The 12,271-nt window shown below is 40.1% G+C and overlaps 1 protein-coding gene across 1 annotated transcript; it reads left to right on the plus strand.

Annotated features, from left to right (window-relative positions):
• The first annotated feature begins 477 nt into the window (after positions 1 to 477).
• Positions 478 to 12,189, plus strand: LOC135467963 (ras-related and estrogen-regulated growth inhibitor-like). Its single transcript, XM_064745916.1, has 5 exons — positions 478 to 1,384; positions 2,034 to 2,125; positions 9,313 to 9,369; positions 9,988 to 10,061; positions 10,754 to 12,189. Exons 2-5 carry the CDS (start codon positions 2,053 to 2,055, stop codon positions 11,162 to 11,164), a joined length of 615 nt encoding a protein of 204 aa, XP_064601986.1. The 5' UTR covers positions 478 to 1,384; positions 2,034 to 2,052; the 3' UTR covers positions 11,165 to 12,189.
• The last annotated feature ends 82 nt before the right edge of the window (positions 12,190 to 12,271 follow it).

Genomic DNA, 12,271 nt, shown 5'->3' on the forward strand with positions numbered 1-12,271 from the left:
AGCTTGCAAGCTGAAGGCTGAAGTTTATGACGATAGCATCAGATCCAGCTCAGGGGCATGAGTGCAGAGTAGAGTTTTAATTGAGCCTCAGTGCCTTTGTGCGTCATAGCTGTAGAAAACATCAAAACTAATAGAACGGACCACGATGACCGATGCGCTTCTGTAAGAATTGTTTGACAGGAAAGTGGCTGGTAAGTACTTGAACAGGTCATTTAATATTGTAAACATGAATGGTTTAGCCGGGAAAGTGCACGAGCCACGTGGCTGACATATGCTCTTGTTTTTGTACACTACAGTTATTGCGGTTGTGGCGATTGGACACGGGAAGCTTTAGTGAAGCATGACGCCCTCCAGACACCAATGCAGATAGATCCGCCCTGCGGCTTGCGGTGATGTCATTGAAACTCAAAGACCTGAGCATATGCTAAGACCTGACAACCGCCCTCAGGGTGTATTTCAGCGAACTATTCTCATGAGTCCATGCATCCTATTTGTTAACAGCGCATTGAAAAGTCAACGCCCTTACCAACGGGCTGGTAGACAAACCCTGTGGCTCAAGCCGGAAAAATCAGGGCGGCGTTTTCTACGGAGACGCTACAGAACGTAACACTATGGAGGAAGAATTAATGAATTACAATGAAAGTTAGCGCTCCATATAGACCGATTCACAGTCGAGCCAAAGTCCTAGTTGCTTTTAAGTCTTCCAGGAGAACAGTCTATCGTATCTGGAGCGTGATTGGATCAACAGGAAAGAAGTTGACACTTTTTTGCATGAATAGGTTTGATCAGCCGTCAGAAATCGGCCTTCTGGAGGCGCCATTGTCAGTGACACCGATACGGGAATAAAACGGACATTGTATGTGGACAGTTTTGTAATGTTGACTGAGTGTCAGCACATTGTGCACGGGTGAAATCAAAGCAGGGCGAGCAAATACCTGACCAGGAGCTGACACTTTAGCGAGTATCATCAGCTGTTCTGCCAAAACTGCCTGCACCGCAAAGAGTCTTCTTCTGATTGGAAGTTTTTTCCGCCGCCGTCCTGACTTGCAAACTTGTGCGGGTTATCAGAACGTCGACAGCGCAAAGTGGAGCCGGCAGAGTAAAGGCGGAGGGTGAGAGACAGTTTGGTCCGATCGAGTGGATAAGGGAAAGCGCCTGCGGGGAATCGGGGCAAAACTTCGACATACATCCTCAACTGGTGGATGAGTGTTACTGCATCACTCCTGCCCGATAATCCCCTGATGTAGGTCACTAAAGAGGTTCCTGTGTTAAGACTTGTCCCTCTTGAGCAGTACTTGAAATTCTACCAACTATGATGAATGTTCCTAGCTGTAGGAAGTAGACGTTAGACAGACACAGGTGGAGATACAATACAGACACAACGGTTCGTATGCCAATGTTGTTATCTGAATATGCTTGAATATGATGAGAATGACCATCTTCATTCTTCGTTGACTTATGGATCAAGTTTGATTAATTATTCAGTTTTGCTAAGTCCATTCTGTTTAGCTGAACTACTTAATCAGATTACGTGCTCACAAATATCACATTCATAAGCGTTATAACTGTATAATTGATGAATGCCATTTAGATACCATGTATCTTAAGCTCTATTTTGTCCGTTTTTTTCTTTCTCAAGGAGTATAATTTATTGTAACTGTTACAATGTCTTAATACGAAAGGAGGATTTTGTCTTAGTACAATTATTGATTGCAGTGAATAGTAAGTTGCCTGTTGTTGAAGCTCATACAATATGTGACCTCATGGGCAAATAAGGTGCAAATAAACTTTAGCTGCCTCCGAATACTGAACGTGGGCGTAACTGAGTGGTACATCTGACAAGGACGGTCTGTTTGGGCATGAAGACATGTTGAAGCAATACATGGTGTGGCCTGACTTGTGCGGTATGACGCAGTGACACAAACACACTGGGCTATACAGTCGTGCAGTTTTGTGCAGAAACAGAATGTCAGCAGTTGTGTGCTTACAGTATTGTTTTGATCTTAATTGCACATGAACTCTGTCTTCTTCAGAAATATACAAACAAAGACAATGTCAAACGGGAAGACCAAGAATACAGACCCTAGGCTTGTAGTGCTGGGGGCTGCTGGTGTGGGCAAGTCGGGTAAGTTTTCTATAGGCATAGACTAACACACCTTAAATGACCTAAAATTTCGCCCTCAAAAGTGCAATTTTAGAGGCAAATAAATGTCACAAATTTTTGTTTTTCGTGCTGAAATTTACCATTATCTGGTAGAATATCATGCCATGTTCCAAGAAAACTCCAAAACAGATCTCTAAAATCAATAGAAATCTCAAAAACAGGGGAAAATGGGCAAGTTAGTCATGGAAGAAATTTATGGTCGTTTAGGGTAATTAAAGACGTAAAGAGCCGAGAGTAGAACCAGAGCAGCGACGACAGTGTGGTCGTTGGCAAATGGTCACACGTAACTGGTGAAATACGATTCAAAATGCTGTGTTGGCATCACATTTACCATAGTTTTACTTAATGTTTGATTGATAACAACTAGGTGCGATACTTGGACCAAGAGATTTGTGTACATATTCGCCAAATGTATCAATAAATGTCACTGATGTCTGTGTGAAAATGATATGATATTACTCTGAGATGCAAAAGATTATTTAAATGTATGCATTTGTATACATTCTTTTCCTGAAACGAATACGTTCTGTTCTGAAACACTGTCCGCCTTAGACATCTTGCACGACTTAATTTATCGTGAACTGATCGCATTATACTGATAGTGCTTTTTTAGCATTGGTTATGAGACTGGTGTTTGAGCATTTCGGGTTGTGGAACTTCGTCCATATGTCTGTGATGAATCGCACTGAAGGTGTTTTATTCCACAACCTAGTTAAAGCAGAACGCATAGCTCATCAGTTAACAAGCCACAGCAGCCTGTATATGACACACTAGGGTATTCTCCTAGTTTACTGTTTTGGCGGAGGCAATGACCACGAAGGATTGTGTATCAAGTGGTCAAATTGATAGGCTGTCTCGGTCAGCAGAATTCATTTTCCGGTCAGTTCTCTGGAGGATCAGAAAAACTTCACGGCTGACCTCTCTGGAATAAAGGCCTCGTCCGGGAAATCACTGTTTACGTTCACTGGACAGTTAATCACTGTGTGTATCTTTTGTGTATCTTCCATACATATTTCTAAAAGTCTTATACACCTATCTCCAGATGAAATGTAAACTTATATGCCTATTTCAGAAATTGATCACTTCAGCGTGAAATTCACATTTTTTCACTCATCACTCATTGTGACGTTTTTCTACTCCACTGCCAGGTCCACTCAAAAGGTTTTGGCTGAACTCAATTATATTCGACAGGTGGTGATCTCAGTAGATAAATAGACATGACAAACGGTAAAACTGCTGGAAATGGGAATAGGCATGCGATGTATAACACATTAAAATTAATATTCTCTACAGAATCTAAATTATGGTTGTCACAAGATACCCAACGCATACGTGACCCAAAAGTAAATTTAAATAGACACATATAAGTCTGTTCCAGCGTAGCTCTGTGATTGTTACACCGAAAGATTGCTCTTCTGCATGCACGCATAAACACAAAAACAAGCCCTGTCTATAAATATACATGCCATTCTATCAACGCTCCAAAATTTACTTCTTCCACAATTATTTAGAAAAGAGAGAAATTGGAGCGCGATAATTTAATGGTATCGAATCAAGGTAGTAAATATTCCGGCGGACTAAACCTTTGAAGATATCTCGGGTACTCGAAAGATGTATACATTGGGATTTGGGGCGTGTTATCTGAACTATATATCTTGTATATTTTGACGCCTTCCTCTTGGAAGCCATGATAAATGTTCCACATAGAGGAGGTTGTGTAAGGCGTCTCGGATAAACTTGCGTAGGAACTATGTTGCTTAAGTACCACTTGATTTCTGCTACGAAGATTGCAACGCAATTTTTGAGCATGAAATCGGATATGGTTAAACAGTTGACGCACGTCCAGCTACCCCGCCACCATGAAACCCCCATAACCGAATGTTTCTTTATCTGAACAGTCTTTATTTATGTAAAAGGCGTTTAACAGCGTTCTTCCGGGAAGTTTGACCTCTGTGACAACGGTGTGGTTTGCTCCACCCACAAACGTCTTTTCTGTGGTAACATTCACACATGCTTGATTGGTGGAGGAAACTTGAGGAAATATCTGACGAAATCCGATGTCGTGTAATCTGAGAAGAATTCATTCTGGGTTCGTACAGGTGTATCTTCATGGTGCAGCAGCGCAAACTTACATCCTTTTCCCCGGGAAGATTCCTGCTGTATCTAATTGTGTTGTATACATGTTTTTTGCAAAGAGTAATTTCTGTTTGATTACGTGTGACTTCCACTCGTGTTTCATTGTTTGCTGTGACACACAGGCTAATGACATTAATTTCGGTTATACCTAATTCTTCATTCTTGATACAATATATGTGTACATGTATTTTTGTTTTACACTTGCGCATAGTACATCTGCATCAACTACCAGATGTCCGTCCGATTCAAATCTCATTCCACCTCTCATATATGGGAGTAAGAATGCCAGTCTTTGTGTACTCCCGGTGTGCCCGTTGTCCGAGTGATGGAAACAGAATCGGGTTTAACAGGTTATTATTGTGATAGCACGACCATAACCTGATCACCCTGTATGAAGGTAAACACTGCCCCTGTCTCCTCAAGACTGTCTCGTTAAACAGCAGTGGGTAGGGGTCAGAACCCCACAGAACTTCACAGATCTTGACCCTCAGATAAATAGTCTGACAGCTGCTCGAACCAAAAGTTAATGTGAGTTGTTCATAACGGACTGCCTTAGAGTGTTTACCCACTGACCTCCTCGCCTTCCACTTACCGAAATACTGCACGGAAAAGTTTGATATAGAGGTAAAAACGGATGCGCGAAGCTAACCACAACTGTTTACTCAGCTGAGAATAATTCTATCTAATTTGGCTATTTCGTGTCCCAACGCGACCTTAGCGGGTTGAACTCTTCTCTGGCGCCCCGTGTTTTGCTCTCATGTAGTTACTCAGGGCGCCGGGAAACGATGAAGTGGGCAAGGTTGATAAAGGCCAATAACTCAGGAATATCGCACGTCCTGACAAATCGGTGTACATGATGTATTTGTCATGGAAACCATAGAGCCCAGTTGTTATCGCCAGAAAGGGTGTGATTACACGCCTCCTGGGCGTTGTATTTGTATACAGCCTGACATACATCCGGGCTGTTACAAAACTTAATCGGATGAAAAATACTTATACATGTACGTAGCATTCCCTACGAGTGTATCATTAAAAACAGACAAAACAGAAACACAGACAAAACAGACAAAACAAAACAGGAGTAGTTAGTTAGTCGGGATCTATTAGACCAGATCGTGTGTGACTCTAATACATATTCATATACTTCCCATATGGATGATATACTTATACGAATCTGGATTATTCCCAAACATATGAATTAATGCGATAATAAATCAGGTTCTTCCTGAAAACGCGATGCATGACCTCGGAAACGTCGGAAAGCTTATATACACCATATATATAGCGTTCCTGGAGCCATTTGGTCTGTCGTACGTACAAACGTATTGCGTTTTAATACTTGTCATAGTATATGGACAAATATACCTATACATGTCACAAACCGGACCAGAACCTATAGGCCTTAAATTGTGTTATCATGAAGTATTGACTTGAACCAGATTCTAGTATACAACTTAAGCAGTAGCATGCGACTGTATACGCATTCTTACAATGCTTGTTTTTTGACGCACAACAGCTTCCGCTTGCTTTTACGCCGTTCGTTGTAATATCTTGTGTGGTCCAAACTACCATATAATCAGCAGTTGTTAAAAAACAGGTCTCTGCCCTGCATTATATCCTGTCTGCCATTGTCAAAACCTGCAAGACATTTACCCATCTTTCGTGCATGTTGGAAATATGAAAGATAATTAGAACTGGGTTGCTGGGTAGCTTCGGCCATCCTTAGTTTAGATAGAGAGTGAAGCAAAGCCATAATGTCCTCTCCATATAGAGTGTGATTGACACCAGATGGAGAGCGCAGAATTACCTCGATTTTCATGTGTTCACCATGTGCCTGTGGGATGTGCACAACTCCAGTAACCGTACGGAAATATGATAGCGCACTCCATTACCGTTCTCATCCGGGCACTAAGCGGATTGAATATGAATGACAGGTGTTACGTGTCAGTTTTGCCAGAGTTCGACCGTACGGTTTTATGAAACTGACCATGCAGACACCCAGTTATAGAAAGAATGAATGAAGCTAACGTCAACTTATTCCTTTATCAAAGGGGGCTATCTTTGCCCCCTTGGATATATATAACTGGTCATTTTGATTGACAAGAGCACGAAGTGCGCCTTTTTGAATGATTTGGTTATAATCACTATATGGATGAAAATACCCCCATTTCATTATCTTCTTTAAAGGTTGTACAGGATATGCTATATACTCTTTAAATAGAACAGTTAATGTACTGCAGGACGTGACAGGAAGGATTTGGGGTCAAATTAAAAAAATGTTTTTTTAATGGCAGAATGCTGCAGATGTAAGGATCAACTCCGCACCAGTATTTTTGGGGGGCATGGCAACTCTTTTTAAGAAAATTAGGTACCTGAAGAAAACGTTTCAACATTTGGTGGACATCTTTTTAGCCTTAAGAGTTTTTTTGTGTGATTACATGCATGTGTGATGTACCAGCATTAAGTTTGCAAACTGCAGTCATTTTCAACACAGACTGTTTGTAAAGCATGACACAAAACTTTTATCAAGAATCAATTTATTAGTGTTAATGTCTTGATGTGTTCGTCTTTGATCAAAATGTCATGCAGCGGAAGTTAATAAATTGCTTTTTACGTGGGTTCTTTTGAACGAAATTTAAATTGGCAACGTCTGTCCTGACACCTGGGAGCCTGTATTAAGATTGCGCATGCAAATTGTAGTCCTTTTCACACAAGCTATACTTACTTGTAAAGTCTTGATGTATTTATCAAGAACAGTCTCTTTGAGTTAATGGTGCTGTAATCCGAATGTCATAGGTGAAGCAAGTAAATAACACTTGTTTTTTTTTGACCTGGGTGCATTCTGGACAAGACTGAAATTGGCAGTGTCTATCACGTCAGCGAACGAGCCTGTAGAATGTGCAAATAACGGCTGTGTTGTGACCGGAGGTTAATCGAGCTGGACAGCCCACGTGACAGGTAGAGTGCGATAGCCCGCGTGTGTCCGCATACCCAGCCTGATGGTTATCTCTGTCTCAGATTCTTAGATCCTTATCATTAGTCAGACTTGCCAGATCGGAACAGCGGGTAGTTACAGACTATATTAAATCCCATGCACATAGCGACATTTTTGGTTTGTTGCCGCATCACGGCAAAAACCATTAGCGATATGTTTTGGTTAGAAAAAAAAACTATGCCGAGTGCAAAAAGAGGTTCTTTTGAGCTAAAACAAATTAGGCCTACGCCATTCGCAGCACTAGATAAAAGAGCGGTGGAAATCCGTCCTGCAAGGAGGTACATTACATACAGCCTAAGGATTTCTTCGTCGTCCATATGACTGAAAAATTGTTGAGCACGACGTTAAACCCCAAGCACTCACTCACTCACTCTATGTTATACGACTTGTACATCTCAACTATAGCCAATTCAAAGATCACACGTTTCGATTTTATCGAATATTTTGAAGTCAGTACGACAATTCGCACTTTACGCCTGTGAACCCCGTTGGAGTTTGGGCGTATTCCAAACTTCTGCTGAAATCCTTTAGTCTCTTCCACATATGATCTCATGATTTCATATTAGTACCTTGATATATATTTGAGTTGCAAACTTTCCTGTTCATGGAAGTCAAAATTACGTGTATGGATAAATGCATTAAGCCTAAGAACCAGGAATATTTCACGTGTGTGGGGTTTGGTATGAAGCAGTCTCGTAGAACGTCATGATGTCTCGCGTTACCTGAAATTCAGCGGACAATCTGAAGGATGGAACAGTAATATCTTTATTGACCTGTGATAACTTTGTGATAATCCACTGCATAAACAAAGTCTGCCAATCAGATTTCTCTAAAATCAGCATACGGAAGTACTGCATTGGATTTTTTAATGATTTCGCAGTCATGATATTCAGAAGACAGTACATGCACATATATATATAGGTGTGTTTATATGAATGGTGTAATGTATATCGAAGTCTACAGCTCGTGTCACGACGAACACCATATACGTCGGTTTAACTACAGTATTGGATATACATATCTCGAAACTGAATACACAGAGAGTTTTGTATGGGGTGGAGAAATGCTGTTTTGTTGGCGTAACTCGTTAAAGTTAATTGGAAGGCACTGACAGCTGGGATTCATGTTGGCATTAGGCCACATAACCCATTTCATATGCACAGAAACCAGTCCCGTATCTTTGACACCAAATCTATCGTAATAATTACCTGTCCGTCTCATTTGCAGTTGACCTCTTTTAACCCGGACATGAACATGTACGTGAATAGCACCTCCCTAGTATAAGGTCTTGTGTATATCTTGAGAAAACGTTATTACCTGTTTAATGTTCGGCTTCATTAATTTATTCTTCACACAGTCACATCTATATGTGAGATGTAAACTACGCAGAAAACGACGTTGTTTATTCCCAGATGCTAAATCTGCGATACCCAAGATTGGATATGTATTTATAGCATATCTGCTATACATCAAATGACATGGAGACCTCAAATGCCCATGTAGGAGTCATCAACACGTTTTTGGTTCAGTTTGGCTAAGATTACGGACATCGGAACACTAGATGACTTTCCTTCTTCACTGGCCATATGGTTGGCTCCTCTACCCTCCTTTATTGTCGTGTTGTATAGATAATGATTATTTTGATTCAAAGACATGTTTGGGCAAATTGTTCCAAATAAGCACGTGGTCAAAGATAAAAGTTTTTGGGAAGGCTTCATTAAGATTCGTCCAGTTCTTTGCGAATACGATAACCTCAATAACCTTGACTTTGCATGGTTATTTGCTAATAGTAGATTAAGTGATACAAAAAGTCCTGGGTTTACAGATATGACATGCATCTGGCGGTGTTGCCCTCCAGGCTCCTCGCCAGTGTGATTACAAACTCATTAAAAGAATAACTGTAACTGTATGTAGAGGTCTGTAGAAGGAAAGTCTTTTTCCCAACATAATCTGCATAGATTTATCACTTTTTTTTATCACGTTTTGCTATATATTGTCTATTTGTGTTTTTTCACAGCTGTCGTTGTTCGATTCATGACCCGTCGATTCATTTGGGAGTATGACCCCACACTTGGTAAGCATGATATATGTAGTGTGGTGCTAATGAATAATTATAGTGAAATTCAGGAAGAAATCAAAATGTATTGTTATCCTTACTCTGTATCTTAGTACTTTATTTAAGTGATCATATTGAAGTGCCGCTAAACATCGTGATTCTTAATCCACCATTTACGTTGAATTCTCTGCGCCATGTTATTAATGTAATTTGACTGTAATGAATGTAGAAATCACAATGGCGCACCTTATTAGATGGAGCTGCGTGCATGCGCAATCTCCTGACCGTGAGGTGTAACCCATTTTCCCGTTCATCTTAATACTGTAACAGACACGATGTCGTCGATGGTTTGTCCATATGTTATTGATTGTTGACTGCCCTCTCATCGTCAGCATTCATATCTATCGTCAGCATTCATATCTCAATATTGTAACAGTCGTGTCGTCTTTGTCTCTTCTCTTCAAGAGTGACATGCCTCTATTGTGTAACAGACATGTTGTTATCGATTGTATATCTTTCTGAATGTAAGTTGAATATTTGTGGTCTTCTGATCACCATCTTCATGTCTGAATGTTGCAACATACCATGGCTTTGTTCTTTCAATACATTAATTGTCTGTTGTCCTCTCATCACCAGAATATACCTATAAGCACCAGACGACAGTTGATGACGAAATGGTTACCATGGAAATCCTGGATACAGCTGGAGATGTATGTCAATCACAATATTCTTCGAATTCAGATTATTTTAATTTTCAACCCATGGAATAAACGACTTTAATCAAGATAATGTCGTAAAGATGTTAGGTTTCTTAACCATAGACCACTTGACTGACGATCATTTAGGCGTCGTATATGCGTTTTGTTGAATAATGTAGCCATACTGGATATATGACCATTTCCAATCAACACGCAGCTGAGATACATAATTTTGATTACAAATTAACAATTACAGCATATTGACACTGATTTACGCGCCTAGAAAAAAAATCCTGGCGTCTTTGTGGCATCATTGAAAACTGGTGACTGCTTATCTTTAAAGGACAACGTTTTGATGTGTTACTCCATACATTTTTTTTAGTTCTTAGTTTTTAGTGGGTGGGGGGTGAGTTTGTGTTAAACGTTGTTTTGGAAATTGGTCCAGCGAATATAGCTGACGATTGGTGAATGAATGTTTATTACGACGCCTAGATTTAAAACATGAATATTCATACATAAAACACATTCTGATGCTGTGGTGAATGTGATTTGTTTCTGTTGATCCAAGAAAACTTGCAATGTATGATTTATAACCTACCCTACATCATGATGGCCAATGTGCGTTAAGGTTTCAGTTTCCTGTAGATTTATAGCCTCATAGTGAGTTACATATTATCATGACATGTATGCATTTTGTTTGGCAGGATTTCTCAAACCAAAGAGAAGGTCAAATTCGTTGGGGTGATGGATTTGTGCTGGTGTATTCCGTGAACAGCAGAGACAGTTTTGAAAAAGTTCAGCATATAAAGAGACACTTAGACGAAGTGAAGAAAACTAATGTACAGTGTATTCTAATTGGAAATAAAACAGACTTACACCACGAGAGAAATGTGACAACATCTGAAGGTGAACATTTAGCCGCTGAAATGGCTTGTGCTTTCTACGAAACGTCGGCCAGCGACGGAAGCCCGGAAATCGTCGAAGCCTTCCACGAACTTTATCGAGAGGTTAAGCGTCGGAAAGCCCTTGCTGGTAAACCCCGACGGAGAAGTTCGGCCCAGCAAGTGAAGCAAGTGATCAGCAAAGTACTCCGCGGGATACAGAGTGGGTCTTAGTGGAACCAGCTGAAATCCACGTCATCCCCGACCACAAGGTTCTAAAGTGCTCTGTGATTTTCACCAACGACGTAATAATAAACATTTCGGACGATGTAAAGTATATATGCAACGCCATGCATATTCCGCATACTTGTATGTGCATATAACAGGCTTAGTTTTAGCTATCGATTGTACACGTGCCAAACATGATTTACATTCGTTATGCCTTGAAAGTGTGTAATAACGTTATCCATGTACGTTATCACAACGGCCAGTTCTTAAACAGCGAATCAAGCTCATTGCCATCAACGTAGTATATAGAATTATAGATCATTTCAGATGAATACATTGATGCATGTACATGTTATGACGTGTTAAATTCTTAAAAATAACATTCGTGAATGATTCCATATTCTAAACTTCGGACAGTACGGACATTCATTTCTGAAACTTGCAGTTTTGCTTTTGAAGAGCGCCAATTTTGTGTTACTTGTGTATACAGAGTGCCGTGATCAGTCCACAATGGGTGTCTTCAACATACAGTCGTACAATAGCAGACACCAAAATGGCAATTCGTTTATCATCCATCTAAGCTGAAACACGTGCTGTACATAGTGTGCGTTTTCACGCAATGTAATTCAGTGGTTTACGAAAAAAATGTAGAAATACTATGTCACTTATTGCGAACGCGGGTCTGGTGTGATCGAAGCGAAACAAATTAAATTTTACAGGTATAGAATTAACAACACATATATTTGTTTATTTGATTGGTATTCAACACCGTATTCTCTTATACGACGACGGTCTGGTTCTTTGGTGACAGAAAGCGGAATGTCTTAAACCACCACCCATCACCACCCAGGTATATGACTAATCTCCTGACTAGTGAGATTCCTGATTTAGTGAGAGCTGGATTCGAGCCAGTGACCTCAGTGATCACTATATGTAATCGTTAGGTCTATTCATTGCTTAATTGCTTTAAGCGTTAATTATTTCATCAATTAAAACTGGTATGTATGTATATATGTTGGTACAGTTAATATAAAGCCAAACAAGCCTATGCATTAAAACGAGTCTTTGAGTCTATATATTGATCTGTTAATCTTTATATGCTATATATTCATG

The sequence above is a fragment of the Liolophura sinensis genome, chromosome 6, assembly GCF_032854445.1.
Source record: "Liolophura sinensis isolate JHLJ2023 chromosome 6, CUHK_Ljap_v2, whole genome shotgun sequence".
Classification (NCBI taxonomy): Eukaryota; Metazoa; Mollusca; class Polyplacophora; order Chitonida; family Chitonidae; genus Liolophura; species Liolophura sinensis.

Bases quoted from the DNA above. Each gene is read 5' to 3' on its own strand.
- LOC135467963 (XM_064745916.1), top strand. From the start codon at position 2,053: ATGTCAAACGGGAAGACCAAGAATACAGACCCTAGGCTTGTAGTGCTG. The intron at 2,126-9,312 runs GTAAGTTTTCTA...GTTTTTTCACAG, and splicing joins TGCTGGTGTGGGCAAGTCGG to CTGTCGTTGTTCGATTCATG. The intron at 9,370-9,987 runs GTAAGCATGATA...TCTCATCACCAG, and splicing joins GGAGTATGACCCCACACTTG to AATATACCTATAAGCACCAG.